Below are 20516 nucleotides of genomic sequence, written 5' to 3' on the forward strand. Positions count from 1 at the left end.
TTACCTGGGAGTAAATCCCATTGACTTCAATAGGGCTTAGTTCTGAATAGATGTGTATAGGGTTGCATTGAACATATGACATTTCTAGGTATATGTATACTGCAAAGAAGCTTAACTATTTGGAAAAAGCTCATGTTTCTTGCACTTTACATCACAAAGTATAGCAGTAGGGCTTTAACAATGCAGTCTCATGCATGTCTACTCAAAAGTTCAATGGGACTTAATTTCAGGCAAGCGTGTATAGGATTGCAGCCTAAATCTTGCTTCAAAGATTTAGCTTCAGCTATTGGCTGGTAAAGAAAGGCAATACATACATACATACATACCTATATAAGGGTTGCCATTCATACATCATCATAGCAACAGATTACAATGCTAGGAATGCCTTTCAGCACCAGTAACTACACTGAACTTATATCATGAGCTAGAAAGGCACATTTAGCCTGCGTATTCTAATGCTGGAGTGGGCAACTTGTGGCCCTCCAGATTTTTTGGTCTACAATTCCCATCAGATTTAGCCAACACAGCCAATGCTGAGGGATCGTGGGAGTTATAGGCCAAGCATCTAGAGGGTCACAAGTTGCCTACCCCTCCTAATGGAATACAATTAATACAGATTTGGCATTATTTGTATTAATATTGCAGATGGCAAACTACAGCTGATGAACATGCTGTGTTTAAAAAAAATCTATATCCTTACTTTCCCAACATTCCTGTCCTGAAATCCCTACCCTCAAGGGTGGAAAATCTTCATATATGGACTTATAAATCATGTGATTTTTTTCTCCTAATTATTTTCATTTTTAATAATATTTATTTCAAATTCACACTATGTGGAATTGAAACCTTACTTGTTTAATATGGCAATACTGAGATCCGCAGGAGTCTATCAAGTGTTTATAAGTCATATTACCAAATCCCAGCCCTGCTACAAAGATATACAAGAAGGATATGGTGCACTTTCCATAGCACTGAGAATGGTCAAGCTCTCAGTAGCATCACTTCCCCTTTCCCTCACTCCTAGTTACAGGCAACACATCTAATACATCTTAAACTACAAGAAAGAGAAAAAGTTAGGAGGTCATGTTATTTTATGCCAGAGTCAGGAGTCATTAACCAGTTAATTTATGCACTAGACTAGTTCCTACCTGAAGGATGTAGCCCCGAACATAGTCCCGAAGTGTCCAGCCCAAACCATGTAGGATATGCAGCACTTCTTCCTGTTTCAATACACTGAAGAGTCGGTCTAGCAATATCTTCAGTCTCACTGGCACAGCCTGAGTACCGTACAGCATCAAGCTGCTGATGTCAAACACAACGTTGGACTGTACAATCTCCACTTGCGTTGGATGGTACAGATGCTGAGTGCTAAGCTTGTCCAAAGCTGAGAAAGGGGTTGGGGGGAGACAGAGAGTTGAGAGATGAGAAGAAGAAATTAAATTTAGTCTAACATGAAATGGTATAATATGGCTTTCTGTGCATAGGGTTCAGTGTGGGTTACAACTAAAAAGCACACACAGGACATTGCCATGACTCTGAAGACAAGGTGTTTAACAAACATACATGGGAGCATTACATCACGGGTATGAAGTATCTGCTAGATATAAATATGTGTATATCTATTTTAATGTGACCTCTTTTTAAAACAATATTTATGGCCAAACACCACTGTCATTAAAAGAGGTAGAAACATACTTCTACAACAGTGGTATTCACTGAGAAATTGTCAATCAAGTGTAATAAAAAAGTTAGTGTTAGAGATAAACTTACATATGAACTCAATCAATCACACACCCAGTGATGTAGGGCAGAAAAGTTTCCACGGCTTTATTTTTCCACAGAAATTTTTCCATTTCCTACATTCATTAGTAAGTAACAATGAATGGATGTTAATTGAAAATACAGCACTGGGAAGCTTGGCAGTGTCAAAGCTGTGGATGTGTGGTTGTCAGCATATCATGCACAGTTCTTTGGGTTGCTGACATTTATCAGTGTATTGATGGTTTTCAGTACCTCCTCCCCCCCCCCCCGTTAATTTTAAACAATGCTAATGTCATTAAATTTGTATAAGTATTCCAATAAAAATGCCTACACAATATAACATTTAATCACATTAAATGCGCTTTTATACATAGTATAAAAATATTTTTCTTCAAATATTTCAGGTCAAATACATGTGGTGTATTGGAACAAAAAATTAACATGGGTACTTCTTTTAGTTTTTTTGTTCACTAAATACAAGTAAACAAAACATGTTAAATTAGATCGATTTCTAGGGCAGCCTCCCCCAACCTGGTACCTTTCAGATGTTTTGAACTACAATTCCCAGCATTCCCAGTCATCAGCCATGCTGGCTTGGGCTGATGGAACTTGAAGTCCAAAAGATCTGAAGGGCACCAGGTTGGGGAAGGCTGGCATCAGAAAATTTTCCAATGTAAACTCAAAATTTTCTGATGCAAATTTCCTAATTTCATAGGAAACTGATTTCAAATTTTCCAGAAAACTGACATCACTAAACACCTATGCAACAACAGATCCTCATAATCATGTCCTGCTGTTTTCCCTTTTCCCTCCAGCAATTCCAAAACTGACTTGGATCTTCTGCTGTAGTACTCTTCCACTCTTTGTCATACAAACACAAACTCTAAATAGCCAGACTCTACACTTTCATATAGGAACCTATGTGTTATCATTTTTCAGAAATGCATACATACCTATTTCATCACATATACACACAGTGGGAAGCCATCAGCAATCAAGGATTCCTGCCATGTGTACAACGTAGTTTCACTCATCACACAAATGATGTAGGTTCACTCATCACACAAATGAGGTATCTGTGGGATTCATTAACTTGCTATATACAAGTTACTACCATGCAGGAACTTTCATATCATGGGAAGGGACTTAAATCTACCACCACCTGCCACAGTCAAGCAGCAAACAAAGTACCAGGAGGGTAGAAACAGAGAGAGAGGGACAGGGGGCCACAAGAAAATACATCACAGGCCATATGCATTTTCTGATGAGAACACTGTTCCTTCAGAACTATAAAGTTTCTTTCATAAGGAACAGGAATCATTAATGCTTCTTAATGTTTAAGGCAAGAAACTTGTTGTATGGCGCGCACATACAACACACACACACACACACACAGAATTTTGTCAGCCTTTAAAATAATGTTGTAGGGGGTCCTCTTCCTCCTCACGTACTTTGGTATCTTCTTTGCTTGTGGTCACTGGAGAGTTCGTGTACTCTTGATAAATTGCTTTCTTATATCCACAGCGTAAATGCCCTTATCATTTCCCTGCTGGTTTCATTCAGCATGCTTGCCCCCAGGGATACTTTGTCAAAGAGTTCTGGTTTCCTCATACTTCATTTCTTGCTACTGATTTGTCTGATCTTTCCTATTCTAGCAGTTTAGTCAACCTTGAATAAATAGGTTTTAAAAAAATTAATTTAAAGTTCACAAAAGATAAGGGATTAGCAAGATTGGGGATTGAAGTCCTCTGTCTCTCAGTCAGAGCATTCAGACTGCAGAAATATGGAAGGTGGTATTCTGCCAGACACTCACAATTAATAATTTTATTTGTATAAATTTACAAGTCAACCCCATCACTAGTAAGGACCAGAAAGAGCAACACAGTTTCAATACAGATAGAAATTGTAGCACTGCTACAATATATAGCTATACCGATGCAATAAGTCCGAATATTTATAAATTTTGAAGACTAGATGAAAAAAAGGCTTAGGTTCCATGCCACATAACATTCCCAATCTTCCAATTATAGTTAGGATATTGGGAGTGTGCTGTCCTCTCGCTTACATAATTTGCTTTTATCATGGTTTAGCGTTACATCTGCCTTTGCACTAATCACAGTTAATCTCATCAAATTTCCTTGTAATGAGGATTTGCAAGTGGACTTCAAATCCTTGTTTCAAACTCTGGTTACATGAATAATCTTAGTTAGCGTTAACCATACACAGTTCACACCAATAAAGACAGAAAGTCAAACAACAGCTACGGCACAGTTAAACTATGGAATTCACAAGATGTAGTAATGGGCTAATGGCCACAAATTTGGATGGCTTTAAAAGGGGATTGGACAAATTAATGGAAGATAATATCTATAGCTACTAGTTCTGATGGCTACATGCTACCTCCAATATCATAGGCTGTGGGCTTCCTGGGGAACATGAGTGGAACCATTCTATTGTATTCATGCCCTGCTTGTGGATTTCCTACAGGCCGATGGTTGGTCACTGTGGGAACAGGATGCTGGACTAAATGGTTAGTTCTGATCCAGTATGGTTCTTATGTTCTTAAGGGAAACCACTGAAGGGAGAGCGGAATTCACGGAGCAGGGAGAAGGTAGAGTGAGTCTACAGCATGATCCCGATCTCTTGCCCAAGAACATTACATCTGCACAAGGGCTTAATCAGTGATGGAAAATATTTAGTATTGGAAAAAGCTGGGTTTTGGAAAAGTTCCTTGAACAAATGTTCATTCTTCATTCTGGATTCATTATCCAGCACACTTTTTAAATTAAGGGATTGTTTTGCATAACCATAAGCTTGAGGTGTGATTTAGGGAAAGTGAAGATCTGTTAGGGATCTTGGGTTTAGCTGAAAAAATAAACTTTTAAAGCTATTTATGATTGAAGTATGTGATCTCCATTTATAACTACATAGCGGGTAGCAAAAATGATATAGATTATAAATAGCTGCTGTTGTATGACATATATCTACATCGGTATGTATGGGTGAAATACAATGGTATCGGTTTGCCAGTGGAATGGACACCACTGGTGGAATGGATTCCCCCTCCCCCTGCAGCCCCAGATTTGGTTGGGAAGGGGTGGGGAGAGGGGAAGTTTGATGGGGAACGTTGGACATCGTCCGATATCTGTATCTATATACATAAATACATTCAATAGCAACTATTTAGGTCAGTCTTCCCCAACCTGGTGCCCTCCAGAAGTTTTGGACTTCAACTCCCATAAAATTCGGCCACCATAGCCAATGGTCAAGAATGCTGGGAGTTGAAGTCCAGAGGATGTGACAGTATAATCTGACAGTTGTGTCAGCATGTCTACCCAAAGGAAACTGAATTTTGTCAAAGGCACATCAAACCCACTATGGATATTTGATAGGGGGCACCCAATCTAATTTTTAAGCAAAGCTTCCTAACTATTGCTAGGCATGGTGTCAAGGGTAGGAATAGTCAGGCACCTGGCGAGGGCCCACACCACAGCAGTGGCCTACTGACAAGAGTCCCCTGGACTTGCTCCTCCTTTTCACTATTGCAACCTGCTTCTTCACTTGCCTCTTGCTACGGCCCAGACAATGGGGGTGGTGAGAAAGTGGAGCAGTAGATGCCACTGCCTACTTGTTCAATGGATCTAACAGTCACATAAGCAACTGGTAGCAATGATGAGAAAGAGGCTGAGGAGCAATAGCAGCTAGTGACAATGGTGGTGAGAAGGGAGACTTACTGAGGGAGGGGGCCCATTGAGAGTGTCTTGTCCAAAGGCCCTCCAAAGCCTGGAGCTGGCACTGACTATTGCTAGGGATGACGCGGGCACCCGGTTGGGGTGCGAAGCCTGGTGATAAATTGCTAGCTTGCCTCCCCCAAGCGCCAGTCCACAAGCTTCAGCGCTTGCCTGGCTCGGCGCGCACTGTGCCATACAAGTGCATGGTCATCCACTCCTTCCTCGATTGCCATTTCACTCGATGAGGATAGATGCCTGTAATGTTGCAGATACTGCCCATTCAAGGCCCCCATTTGCGTAGATGGGAAAAGAATGAGCAGCCATTTGAGTGGGAAATGGTGCTTCGTGAGGGAGCGGATGCCTGCACGCTGCTGCCAAGCACCCCGCGAACCTCCCAGCAGCTTGCCCTGTGCTGCTTGCCTGGGTCGGGGAAGTGCTGGGGGCTTGGCGAGCATCATGCGGGGCAGATGCAGAGTGATCCATCCATCCCTAACTATTGCTAATGGCTGATCCAGGCATTGCACAGGAACATCACTTTGTTCAGTAATTAGTAGGTGGATTGCTTATATAAAATGATTAAGTGTATCTGCTATAAAAGCTGTAAGTCGGTCCATTCATTCATCTGTAATCCACTACAAACATGTATGTAGACCCTTGGGCACTTCTAGACAGACAGTACCTGAAACTCTTTTTCCACTGTAAGATACATGCAGAATTCATGCAACACTCTGTTCATCTTAGTGGCCGTTACACAGCCCTATGGGTTGGGAAGGGGACAGTACGATTCACCTAGGCAGCACTACTTGCCATTCAGTCTTTCATTTTTAAAACAAGTTTCTATCACTGCTCCTCTAGACTCCTCTCCAGCCTCTCTCCCTAATATCTGGTTGGCCCAGCCTGTTAGAAATCCCAGTTGATTGCCTTGCATTAAGAACTAGGGATGGCAGAGAATTCCGCCGTGAACTCAAATGAGGCTGGATTCTTTGGAATCCAGCCTCCGGAATCACTCACCTCCGCCTCCCAAGGATTTCCTGCGGAACGGAACTCCGGCTCTGTTGCTCTGTTGATACTGTAATAGTGGCCGCCATTACCGTTTCTCAATGAGGAATACAGCTGCAAATGACGTAGTGGACGCCACTTGTGGCCATAAAGCGGTGTTTTTACCTAATTGCAGCCATTTTTACCTAATTACAGCTGCAATTAGGAAAAAAAAACAACAGCGCTTTATGGATGCAAGTGGCGTCCGCTACATCATTTGCAGCTGTATCCCTCACAGAGAAATGGTAATGGCGGCCGCCATTACAGTATCACCAGAGCAATGGAGCCAGAGTGCGGCTCTGCGAAATCTTCTGGCTGTGGAGCCGCTCCAGAGGATTCTGGGGGGGGGGGGGGATGGATCGCCTCCTCCCCCCCAGCGGAAAAGACTGTGGAACAGACAGCAAGTAATCCATTCATCCCTATTAAGAACATAAGAAGAGCCATGCTGGATCAGACTAAGGGTCCATCTAGTCCAGCATTCTGTTCACACAGTGGCCGACCAGAGGTCGACAAGGAAACCACAAGCAGAATACGAGTGCAACAGCACCCTCCTGCCCATGTTCCCCAGTAACTGGTGGTATAGACCTCTGATATGGGAGGTAGCAGATAGCCATCAGGACTAGTAGCCATTGATAGCCTTCTCCTCCAGGAATTTGTCCAACCCCCTTTTAAAGCCATCCAAAGTGGTGGCCATCAGTAATTTTTGTGGAAGTGAATTCCACAGTTTAACTATATGTTGTGTCAAAAAGTCCGTCCTTTTATCCATCCTGAATCTCCCACCAATCACCTTCATGGGGTGACCCTGAGTTCTAGTGTCCCCCTACCCACTTTCTCCACACCATGCATAATTTGTACACCTCTATCATGACTCCCTTTACCCTTCTTTTTTGTAAGCTAAACAATCTCAGCTGTTGTAATCGTTCTTGCAGTCCTCCAGGGTGGCTGCTGCTGCTACAATTGGATCTTCCTCCTCTGGGGGACAGGCCATTCCCTTCCTTCCCTGCTCCCTGCAGAGGAGGTTCTTTTGCTCACAAGGAGATTGAAAATTAGCAACAAAAATTGGGTGGGTGGGGGGTGGAGGGAGAAAAAGCACACACTAATGCCAAGTCAAGCAGATTAGCACCAGCTACTTCTTTCTCTTTGCTTAAAATTAAAAAAAAAACAACAACCCTAGTTTGTGGGATCCACTCTACCAAGAGGGATAATTAGCATTTTTAATACAAACAAAACACCACCACCCCTCCACCCCCTCTACCCAGACAAATGCCTCTCCAAAGCGCCTCTCCTTGGAACAGGGATGTGGAATGAGAGCCAGTGTGGTGTAGTGGCAGAGAGTGTTGGACTAGGAGCTGGGAGATCCGGGTTCTAGTCCCCACTTGGCCATGGAAGCTCACTGGGTGACTTTGGGCCAGTCACAGACTCTCAGCCCAACCCATCTCACAGGGTTGTTGTTGTGAGGATAAAATGGAGAGGAGGTGGATAATGTAAGCTGCCTTGGGTTCCTCGCAAGAGGAAAAAAGGCGGGGTATAAATGCAATAAATAAATATATAAATAAATAAATAAAAACGTGTGGCCCTCCAGCTGTTGTTGGATTGGAACCCTTGCATCATCTGTTACTACTGGCTGTGCTGACTAGGGTTTATGGAAGTTGCAGTCCACAACATCTGGAAGGCTACACGTTCCCCACCCCTGCCCTGGAAAGTGTGCTTAAGATTACAGCCTTCTCTGAGCGACTCGCACCAGGTCTATGGAGTGGTGGGCAGGGCATGCAGCAGCACATGTGTCGTGAATTCCCACCTATCACAGGCTTGACCTCACACATTTTTAAAAAAATACCGTAATTGTACAACAGGAGGGAGTTTTTTTTTAAAAAAAAACAACAATAACAACAACCCTATAGTACTTGGGTGAAAGAAATAGAAAAAGTGAAGGACAGGAGCTTTACTCCATCAGCCACTGACTGGGTTCGCACAACATGCTAATCTACACTGCAGGGTTAACAAGCCACCCTGTGGAAAATGTCCTGGGTTCAGACAACACACTAACCCATGGTTTAACAAACAATCTATGGTTCAGCAACAACCCATACGCACCCCCTGAGTGTGGATTGTTGCTGAACAATCTTTCTTTGTTCTTTCTTGAACCATGGGTTAGCATGTTGTCTGAATCCATAACATTTTCCACAGGGTGGCTTGTTAACCCTGCAGTGTGACTTATTTTTCTCAAATGAGCCACCTTGAGAACCCATGGTTTGTTGTTGGGTTGTTCAGGGTGGTTAACAAGTCAGACTGCAGGATTAACAAGACACCCTAAGGAAAATGTCCTGGCTTCAGACAACACGCTAACCATGGTTCAGCAACAACCCACACTCAGCCATTGAGTACAGGTTAGTGTGTGGTGTGAACAGTGACACTGTCTCCAAACTGCAAGAGCCGTCTTCCTCCGTACTCCCAGTTGCTCTGGAGGCTGGAGAAAGATGTGTCATTAATTCATTCCACTTCTATACCACCCAACGGTCAAAGCTCTCTGGGAAGTTTACAAAGATTAGAAACTATTAAAAATACATCATATATACTATTAAAAAAACATTTACATACAAACATATAAACAGGCAGTGTGCACGCACACACACACCTAAACCATTTCAAACAATCAAGAATAAGAAAAACCCAGGGCCTGATTAAAACCTGATTTAAAAATCCAGGACCTGATTTGGCGTGGTGCGGAGTGGTGTTGAGCTGGTGAGGTGGGAGAGTTTCAGGATTTGACTCTGCAGTGGGACTGAGTTGAGGAAAAGCCTGCAAAAACAGTGAGAGGTCTTCCTGCTTACCTGTGGCTCAGTGTGAACAGGATTCTCCTCTCACTTCTCCAGCCCCTGGAGAATGGCTTTCCCCACCTTCTGTAAAAGCTCAGGGCTGCTACAGGACCATCTCTGCTTACACACTCATACACACATACATGAGCTAAGGTTGTTTAAAGAAAAGAGAAGAAAACAGAGCCTCTGTGACTGATGGGGATTCCTGCCTGCCCGCCTTTATTATTACAAGTTCAACATAAAAATAAAGACATTCCTATGATGGCATGTCAGTGTCACCTGAAAGGTAATGGCAAAGGTATGGAAAGGAACAGGCATGCTCATAGGGCTCAGCCACCCCCAACCCCATGGCACGTCTCAAAACCACACATCTCATGAAAACACAGCAAAGGAGCGATAAAGAACATCCACCCCTGTGGTGATGACTGAGCTGTTTTCCCGATCTGCGGCACTGGGAGCAGGTTGTGTCTGAAAGGGCCTTGCTTGCTGCAGCTTCTGCCAATCAGTCTGAAACTACCTGTCCTGGCTGCCAGGTATAAAAGGGCAGGGCTGGCAGAAATATTGGACTGGAGTTGGGAGCAGCCCATTTGCTGTAGCTTTGACCAATTGTTTGCTGTTCTACTCTTTTTATTTTTAAAGTCAGATTTTCCCTGCTAGGGAAAAAATATGAAATAACAGCTGGGAAAATATATGACAGTTACAATTGGATTATGGCATTGTTTGGACCACCTGTAAGATGTGAATGAAGTAGACACGGTCGTTCCACAGTTAACACCTCATATGGAAGCTGCCATAGCTTGAAGACTTAATTCTTCAGATGAAAATGAACACATGGTATTTCAGAGGGGGATATGGCAAGGAATGCACCATATGGCCCATGTGACAAACTGATCTTTGGGGACTTTTTGCCTGCCCCCTTACAGTCTACAATGTAAATAACGTGGCAGTCCTAGCCATCTAGTTCTCCACACGACTGGATTTTCAATGTAAGCATAGGGAACTGCAGGGAGGAGGGTTGTGTCAACATTTCCATATTCCCCATTTTGTGCTGAAGTGCAATTAGAAAGCACACCAGGTCAGCATGTGACTTGTGGATTCTCTCCTTCACCACTCACCCAAGGCTAGAAAAAGTGCTTTAAATTCTTATGTGCTGCTGTCACTTTTAAAGCACCCATATGTTTTCTTTAGTATATACATTCACATTTTAGTATATACATTCCCTAACACTAGAGATGTAGGAGAAATTTGGTTTGCATTTTAATATGAACCAACCTAATTTGCACTTTCCAAACTAATACACTAACAGGGATGCAATTATCCTTCCGTTTTCACACTTCTCCAAATTCTCCAATCCAAAAAAAAAGTGCACAACGATGTATACATTAGGAGAAATGCATAGAAAAATGCAAAAATGTATGCAGTTTTGTACACATTTCTACTAATGTATGCATTTTTGTACACATTTCTACTAATGTATGCGTTTTTCTATGGAATTCTGCTGATGCATACATTTGGAAAATGCAAACAAAAATGCATACATTTGTAGAAATGCATATAACAATGTTATATTGGGAGAAATGCATATAAAATGATATGAATTTTTGTGAGGACATTTTACCCCCCCCAAAATTGTGCAAACTGACGCAGAAATGGGGCAGAATGAAGTTGTGCTCCAAAAAGGTTCAACAGTTGTAGAAACTGGAACAGTTTCATCCATCCTTACCTAACACACACAAACTTCCGCAGAGATCTGGCCCTGTAGGCTGCCTGGATGAAAGACCTGAGGACATACACAAGAATCTCTTAGTTCCTTGGAAGAAGAGTGAGGCCCAAGTATATTAAATATAATGCAGTACAACATAGATGTAGACCTGTCACTGGGGGTTTCCACACTAGCCCTGCTCTGTGGAACTGCTACTCTTCATTCACACACTTTTTACGGAGCACGCAGATAACGTTGTTTCCAAGTTGTTGACTTCCGGGTAGGGAGGTGTCTTTAATTAGTGATTTACTCTCATTTTGTTTGTTTTAATAACAAAGTAGCACTATTTTGCAATTAAATAAAGAAAAATGAGAGGAAATCCGTAACTAACCCCCAATGAAGGAACAGTAATTAACACTCTCCATTTTTTTTTTTTTGCAGGAACTGCAGGACATCAAGCAATTCACAGAGAGGTTATTCAAGGGAAATTATCCCCTTCCCATTTTTATGGATCCATTCATCTCTTAAGAAAGTTTGTGTGCTGGGAATACGGACAATTTTTCTGTGGTGGGCAAAATGGAAGAACTTTTGTGTGGGGACAATGCTTTTGTGGGGACAAAAGGATTTACCTTTAAAGATGAGGCAGTAGAGGGGTTTTGTTTTGTTTCCTTAACAAGGGGAAAAAGTAAGTTTTACCACCACTTCAAGCAGTGGCTTCGCTGCCCTCAGCAGCCCGGCAGCATTCACTTTGAAATCCTGAATGAAAAGGCCTGATCAGAACGATGCAGCATTGTCCCCAGAGGCATTCTTGGGGAGCAAAGATGGCTACCTCATCCTTTACCCCCCTCAAGAATGTCCCTGCGAACAACATTATATTGTAGCATCATTCCTATGGAGCATTTTGTCCCAAATTTCAAAAGGAGATTGAAGAGCAGCCAAGCTGATGTCTGAAGTAGTGGCAAAACTTTTTTTCCTTGTTTAAAAAAAAGACAGAAAGAAACCATAGCCATCTTGTCTTTAAAGGTAACCTACCCCACCTGAAAGTTCTTCAGTTTCACCCCTATGAAGATTAATCCAATCTTTGAGGGGGGCGTTTTTACTCCACTTCCCAAAAGTACTGAAAATTGCTAGGCCCTGCACTAGAAATTACTCACTAATCCTCCAGTCAGGATCAATAGGAAGCAATAAAACGAGCTGAACCTGCAAGCAATAACCTTTTATCTGAAGTTGCCAATGACCTTTGCTAAATGGAATTTACTTGTGAGTAAACATTATAGAAAGATATTGGCCATGAGAAAAGGCATTGCTAGTCCAATGCTATGTGGAACCTCTGTTTTAATTCTGCTTCCAGCTAATTGCAAAAAAGCAATACCTCAACAGTGCTAAAGGACTCTAGTGTTCAAGCATCCATTATCCATAAGATAAAGTATCACACTATATTTAATATTTCTCACCTCTCAGTATCCAGTCACGTGTATCTCTCCTCTCTGTTCTCCCCCCTCCCCCCATCTTTCCTTCTCTTCTCATATCTTTCCCCTGGTTTTCTTGTTCCTCTAGACCAGGGGTCCCCAACCACCAGGCTGTGGACCAGGACCAGTCTGTGGCCTGTTAGCAACTGGATCACAGGGGTGTGCAAAACCCCCCTCACCTTGGGTCTGCGGGGGGGGGGGCGGTGATCCATCCCTCCCCCCCTCCAGAAACCTCGCTGGCCCTGGCCAGCTCCGCTCTGCGGCGAGTCTGCGGAGCTGCCGGCCAGCTCTGGCTGCTGGGACACCATTTGCATCCCTGTTCTTCAAGTAATAGGCTAGGTAAATATTTATGTAGCCGATTACTGCAAAGAACAGGGACGCAAATAGCGTCCGCTATGCAGACGCCATTTGCGTCCCAGCAGCTGGAAGTCCGCCAGCAGGAACCTCACCCCCCTAGTCTGTGGAAAAATTGTCTTCCACGAGACTGATCCCCGGCGCCAAAAAGGTTGGGGATGGCTGCTCTAGGCCACTCGTTATTATGAGTCACTTGTCCTAGCCCTCCTCTCTTCCTTGACATACGGCCATTGAGGGCCTTGTCCTTTCATACTACTTCTATGGGCCCTCCCCATGAACATCTCAGTCAAAAGGCAGCCAGGGATCTGCCCACCTATCCTGCCCCATGTGGCACTAGGACAGCTCAGTCAATCACTGCCAGTGGATTCTTCACTACCCTTCTCCACTAAATCCCTTAGGGCACAATCCTATGGCCACTAGTTTGTGGCTAGATGGCCATAGGATTGGTTGGTTCCCAGAGAACCTACCCCCCATCCCTCCCGTCCCGCCTAACAGGCAGCGTGGATTGGACCCGTGCTCTGCACTCGTAAGAGCAGCGAGAAGCAGGGAAAATGGGGCATTCTTGGGGGCATGCCAGGGCAGGGAGATCATAAGTGCTGGTACGACACTTCCTATGTGTCATCCAGCCACTGCTTCCCACGCTCTGAGGTCCTGCAGCTAGACAGCTGAAATCAGTTGTCTAGCCGCAAAAGCAGGGTAGGGGAAGCGAGGAGGTGATCCGCTCCTCACCACCCCTCCAGTGCTGCACTGGATAGGTCGTTGCCCCCAGGCTCGGAGGTGACCGTTGATCCACAGAGAATTGGTCCCTCCATACCTTATAGTTAGTAATGGGCAAACACCTCCAGGCATGGGCATTGTGGAGGGGAGGGAATCAGGCTATGTGCCCCAAACCTTCTGAGCTGAGTGCTCTCATCTTTTGAGCTGCTCCAATGACACTAGTGTCTTCACACAAGCTTGCCTTTTCCCTCTGAGCTTAGTAGCCAGTTCCTTAATAGATCAGTGTAGTATGAAGGGACCTGCCTTTTGATTTAAACCAGAGGGGAAACTGCCACCTTTCCTTCCCCAGTCTGCTTATTGTTTTTGTCTCCCCCTGCCTTTTGTCAAGGTTCCAAACCCTCCCACTGAGTAGTGAGGCAACAGAGTCAACGTGCAATCCACAAAGTCTTTATTCAGTTTAAACATGTCTTCACAGCTCTAGCGCCTGTATAAGCTAAGAGCTGTCCTCTATGCCTAAATTAGCTAAACAAAGCAAGGCAGCTACCCATCTACTAAATGAATAGTTTCCCACCATGCCCGACAGCTAATTAGATCTCTTTACAGGGATCCTCCTTCAGGGAGGGTCCTCTTGACCCAACTTCTGACATGCAGCCATGCAAGCAGACTGGCTCCAAGCGGGCGGACCACCTCCCACCTCCATTCAACTCCACCTGCATAGCGCCGGGATATGTCAATTCTGGTGTTCGCTCTCGTTCTGACAAAGGCTGTTCCACAGGGGGGGGGGAGCGGAGAACCGGAGCCTCCTGTTCGATAAGCTCCTGGGAAGATTCATCCCTGATTCCTGGAGTCATGGGAATTTCCTCCTCCTCTTTTGTCTCAACTGGGCTTCTTCTTGCTCCTTCTGAATATGAAACGTAACCAGGGAGCCTGGGTTCCATCCTGACACCCTTTCTGCTCTAGCTACCATCTCAAGTAGCCAGGCAATATATAGACATCTCAAGTTGAATGGCTAGGAAGTGATATGTATGAGCTGTACATAACAAACCACCCAGATTATGGTGACATGAAAAAACTATATTTTTATATAATTTGTGTAGTTCTCATTGGGGTAAACAAAGAAACTGGCAAAAAGTATTACTCTACTACATATGGTGCTTCCCCAACATTACTAATTGCAATATAGACAGATCTGGGACACAAAGGTAACATATTTGCATTTGTTAAAATAACCAGCAGCTAGATATTTTGTGAATCGTTAATAAATGGAACAAGCTACCTAAACTCTTAAATGTGTAGAACACAGAAGCCTTGCAAAAGCCATCCAATATATTTTGTATTCCCTAAATTATTATTTATTTATTCATGGGATGGGGTTTGGGACAAGGAAGGCGACTGCACAATGTCCAGGAGTATATGGAAATACTGTACCATATTTTAAATTGTTCAGTTTGAAAATTCAGGTATATGAAGCACTCACACGCAATGTAGTTCATTTCAGACATTTTTTTCTGGAAAGATGCCAAAAGTGGTGTCATATTTTCCTTTGGAAATGTTTCTGAGCCTATTTTAATGCTTCAGCCTGATATACCCAAGAGACCGCTCTGTATGTTTTGCACAGGACATGAAACCATTGTCTTGAGTGGATGAAGTCACTATAAGAGCACTGTTTTCAAAGGTAAAGAGGTGTGCTTGTTTCATCTGACCTCTGAATTTTCCTGAATGAAACACTGCATGCTTATAAACACTCTCCTTCACTGTAGTTTTGCATTGCTATGTAATCTGTATCTTCCTTCCTTCCTTCCTTCCTTCCTTCCTTCCTTCCTTCCTTCCTGATTGCTAACAATACATATCTACTTTCCATTATCACCTATACATGCATTGTCTTCTGCATTCTTTGCCAGAAAATCACCAAATTCTGTATGAAATCAGATTTTCAACCAGACCTTTTCTTGGAAGTAAATCCCATATATTTCTATGGGATTTACTTAAGTTTGTTTAACACTGAAGATTTAGCACTAAACATGCTGGGATTAAGTAAACACACTTATATCACCATTCTTTATTTTCATATCTCATTTTAAGTACAGAATTTGTCCTATCAGAAAAGAGCCCACACTTTTTTAGAACAGTATTTCAATTTTTGGCCCAGTATATAAATCGCTATGGACACCTGTGTTGTTCTATTTTTAGTGGATGGATGCTGATAACTACTAATCCCCTTTTCTTTACTTTCTTTAAAAACAACACTTGTTCAGTAGTGATCACAGTAATAAGGGTAAGAGGAAAACACTATTTTTCATTGTCTACAAAAGCAGATTGTTGTATCACATGGCCTCATATCATGGTCAAGATAGCCAGATACCCCAGAGAAAACTTAGTGAGATTGTGACCTAGATGAAGCCTGATAGTTGTACATAATTTTTTTAAAAAACTTGTTTTTGAACTTAGGGATTCTTCCAATATTGCTCTTCTAAAGTGCTGAGCCTCACAAAACCTGTTAAAGTTTTGCAAAGAATAACTGCATAAGTAGCTCTGGTTACCTGTATTTGTAACATTTCAAACCTCTAGGCTAGGGATGGGCAACCTTTTAAGCCATGAGGGCCACATGCAGTCCCAAGTGATGGGCTGGGGGCCACACACTTCCCCCTATATCTCAGCATCCATGTTCGAGGAAGTTTAAACCTCCTCTCTCTGCCCACTGACAATCAGGGGATGGGATCACTGGAACAGAGAGTTTAAAGCTTCTCCCCCGCTCCCAGTGACCCTGAGCCCAATACTGTTTCCTCACTGCTATTAGCAAGTAGCAAGGTTAAATCCTACGTCCCCCACCCCCACCTGCACACACAGTAATCCTGAGCTAGTTTGCTGTTTTCTCACTGCTGTAACCAATGAGGAAACAGTGATCTGTTCCCCAGGACCATCTGATGATGGCAGTGGAAAAAAGCAGACAGGGAACTCTGGAACTCTGGCAGGCCTCACAGAGAGCAGACAAGGTCCTGATTTATGTACTTATGTATGTGTTTATTTTATTAGATTAGCCGCCCAACTGGCTGGCTACTCAGCCACTCTAGGCGGCGTACAATACAAATAGCAACACAAAATACAACATAGTCCACTAAACAAAACAACATTGCTAAAAAAAACAAACACAAACCCCTAACCCACCCCAAATGCCCACCTGAACATCCAGGTTTTCAAAGCCCAGCGGAAGCTCATCAAAGAGTAGGGATGGACGAAAGGGACTTACCGCAGCTTGCTTCGCGGTGGGGGGGACGTGCTTCGGTTCTCCCCCCGAAGTTCAGGCGAGGGGGGGGAGGCGCCCCGCCTCGCCCGGCCGAAATTCAGGCCGGGGGGGAGGCGCCCCATCCCTCACCACTGAAATTCAGGCCGGGGAGGAGCGCCCTGTCTACCCGGCCGCGAAAAAAAGAAGTAAAAAAAAAACACACACACCCGTGATAGGCTACGTAATGATTTACGTAGCCTATCACAGCTAGATTTCCAAAGTCAGCCGTGATAGGCTATGTAAATCGTCACGTAGCCTATCACGGGTGACTTTGAAAAAAAAAAAGCGCGTACGCAAATGGCGGCGCCCATGGGGCACCGCCATTTGCGTTCCTTAGTTTGGCACGTCTAGTCTACATAAAGATTTACGTAGACTACGGCGAAAATAAGGGAACGCTATTTGCGTTGCCCTTATTTTTGCCGTAGTCTACGTAAATCCTTACGTAGACTAGACGTGCTAAACCAAGGAACGCAAATGGCGGTGCCCCATGGGTGCCGCCATTTGTGTACGCGCTTTTTGTTTTTGTTTTTCAAAGTCACCCGTGATAGGCTACGTGACGATTTACGTAGCCTATCACGGATGACTTTGGAAATCTAGCCGTGATAGGCTACGTAAATTGTTACGTAGCCTATCACGGGTGTGTGTGTGTGTTTTTTTACTTTCCTTTTTTATTTTGCAATGGCGGCGGCAGCCGGTCAGAAGACCGGCCGCCGCTGCTGCCCCCGCCGAACCACCGCTGGGACCCGCCGCCGAGAGGGACATTCGCACGAGGTAAGTCCCATCCCGGGGGGGGGGGGCGGGGGGCCGGCGGAGAATTTCACCACCAATTTCGGGCGGCCGAGTGCGTTGGCATTCGGCCTCCTGAAGATTCGTGGAGAAATTCTCCGCCATCCCTATCAAAGAGGGGACATGGCAGAGGTCACCACGTAGGGAATTCCCCAAAGTGGGGGCCACCACAGAAAAGGCCCTCTCCATAGTCCTCACCAGCCTAGCTGTTCTGGCTGATGGGACAGACAGAAGGCCTTCCGAGGTTGATCTCACTGAGTGGAATCCCTAGTGTTGCTGGAGGCACTCCTTAAGATAGACTGGGCCGGAACTGTATAGGGGTTTAAAGGTCAATACCAACACCTTGAATTGGGCCTGGAAAACAACTGGTAACCAGTGCAACTCCTTCAGCACTGGAGTGATGTGATCTCGCTGACAGCTGCCTTTAATCAGGTGGGCCACTGTGTTCTGCACCAGCTGCAACTTCCGAACTGTCTTCAAGGGTAACCCCACATACAGCGCATTACAGTAGTCTAGGCGAGAGGAGACCAGGGCATGAACTACTGATGGGAGCAGATGGTTAGGGAGGGAGGGGTGGGTTCTGATGCAACCATGGTGTCCAAGTAGCAAAACAGTCTCATGAATGAAGAAAAAGAACTACACATTTTGTTTTCTTCTACCACAAGGCAGAGGATTGTGGGAACCTGCTGTTGGAAGTGGCTAATGGAAGAAGCCGTAAAGGTGTTAAGTACTTCTTGAAATCTAACTTTATAATTAACTATCAAAATATGGAGTCAGACTATAGGGAACAGTTTATGGAACTTCTGTGTAAAGCATGAACACACAAATGGGAACAGGATTTTAATGTCCCTTTGAAAAAGTAACCTAGATGTGCCTCTGCCAAACAGTATTGATAAGATAATGAGCAAACTGCCATAGATTGTAAAGAAACTGAGCATAGAATGATTCATAACATAATGGAGACCTTTGGAGTCAAATTCAAGCTAACAGATTAGTCTACAACATGCACACGGTATGCAACGCCAAAGCTAACTTGGCAGCTTTGGACTACTAAGCTATAATATAGAACACCTATTTTTAACATTACATTTATTTTTCAGCGAAGGGGGAAAAGGGGAAAGAGTTGCTTTTCGATTTATATTTTATTAGGGTTTTGAGACCCTGTACAATTCAAAGGAAATTAAATACACTCTTTGCATTAAAATAATGGCAAGTGGTTTGTTCAATTTATCAAGTGCCAGAAAGTGCAAAGCTAGATTCTTATTTCATATTTTTTTTTAGCCTGTTAAGCTTAGATGTAGCTATGCAAGACCTCTTGTTGACCCAAAAGTACTGCCATAGCTATGTGCATTGTGGGAGTTCAGAGGGCCACAAAAGCTCTACCTCAACTGAATATGTGCTTAATTATGACTGTATTCTAGCCTGTAATAGAAATGTGATTCTAGAGGCAAATACTGTGTGATACTCCTAGAAGAAAACGTAGCAATGGAGATACACATGATAAACCTGGTGGAAACTCAGAGTTGCATGCAAGATTCAACAGTCTTAGAATCTACCCAGTAAAATTATAGATTACAACAGATAATGTTTGCAATTCTGTCTTGGGCACATATTCTGATTTACATTAACATGTACTATATATAAGTTCTTTTTCCATTAATGACTAAGAGATTGATGCCATTTATGGAGGACTGGGTTTTAAACTACATGTGATTACTCCTAAGAAGCACTTATACTGCTGGCCAACTCAGTTATTTTACACATGGACTGGCTATTATTGTGAACAATAAAATGCACCAAGATACTGAGCTGGTTCACACATAAAACTAGGCCATGGTTTATTTAACTCATGGGCTGCTGAATTCTGGGTTGCTGTGATGTGCAAACCCAGCCACAGTAACAAACCACAGTTTGTTAACCACGAACAACCCAGAAAGAGAACCCATGGTTTGTTGTTAAGTTGTGATTTAAACAACCTCTGGGTTGTTTAAATCATGGATTGTACTTATGTGTGAATCCAAAACTGTGGGTTGTTCTTGGGTTGTTTCGTCACACTACATAGGCAGTGGGAAGAGCGGTCAAAAAACCCAGCCAGACTGCGCAGCACCACAAAGGCATTTGGGATACAGGGAGGGAAGAGGCTAAATAGGAGGGAAAGAAACAACTCAAGGATCAAGAAAACAAACCACAGTTAGTTTGATCATCTGCCAGACAAATCCTAGGTAGGGCAACAAGCTAAGGCTTAAATAAACCATGGGTTATCATTATGTGTGAACCAGGTCAATGGGACAGTTTGCATGTAATGATAACACATGGGTTAAACAAACCATGGGCTGCCAGGGATGAGTGGGAGAGAGCCACTTTTGCTTTTAATCAACAACCTATGTAGGCTGTTGAGCATGACATGTGAACCCAAACTGCTAGGTTGTTTAGCCCCTAAACAACCCAGCAGTTGACACAACAACAAACCATGGGTTAACTGCTGAATTTTTTAGCCCCTAAACAATCCAGCACTCCAAGTTTGCAAGTCACACTCAACAAACTATGAATGGACTGATCGTAGGTTGTTGATTAAAAGTAGAAGTGGCAGGTGCACGGGAGGCAGCGCGCCCACTCTTTCCTGCTCATGCATGACAACCCATGAGTTGTAGGTTGTTGTTACGTCTGAACTAGGTCTATGTACAAATGCCTTTGCTTCAAAATGGCTGTAGGTGGGAAATGCAGTGTCAGCACTTGATTTTGGGAGGCCTTTGGGCAAGATGCCTTCAGTGGAAGCTCTCCCAGAGTGGGCTCCTTCTTTGCCACTATCACCACTGCCCATCCATTTGCTCTCTCCGTCTGGCCCAAATCCACACCACT

The 20516-nt window shown here is 43.7% G+C and overlaps 1 protein-coding gene across 1 annotated transcript in view; it reads right to left on the minus strand.

The window, feature by feature from the left end:
• BNC2 (basonuclin zinc finger protein 2) overlaps positions 1-20516 on the minus strand; it is a 380730-nt gene that overhangs the window by 145449 nt on the left and 214765 nt on the right. The window contains exon 4 of the mRNA XM_084832130.1: positions 1149-1384. Within this exon, the coding sequence (XP_084688256.1) occupies positions 1149-1384 (236 nt within the window). The remainder of the gene's footprint in view (positions 1-1148; positions 1385-20516) is intronic.

This window comes from Heloderma suspectum, chromosome 2 (assembly GCF_057233095.1).
Source record: "Heloderma suspectum isolate Gila_16-S chromosome 2, 16-S_ref, whole genome shotgun sequence".
Classification (NCBI taxonomy): Eukaryota; Metazoa; Chordata; class Lepidosauria; order Squamata; family Helodermatidae; genus Heloderma; species Heloderma suspectum.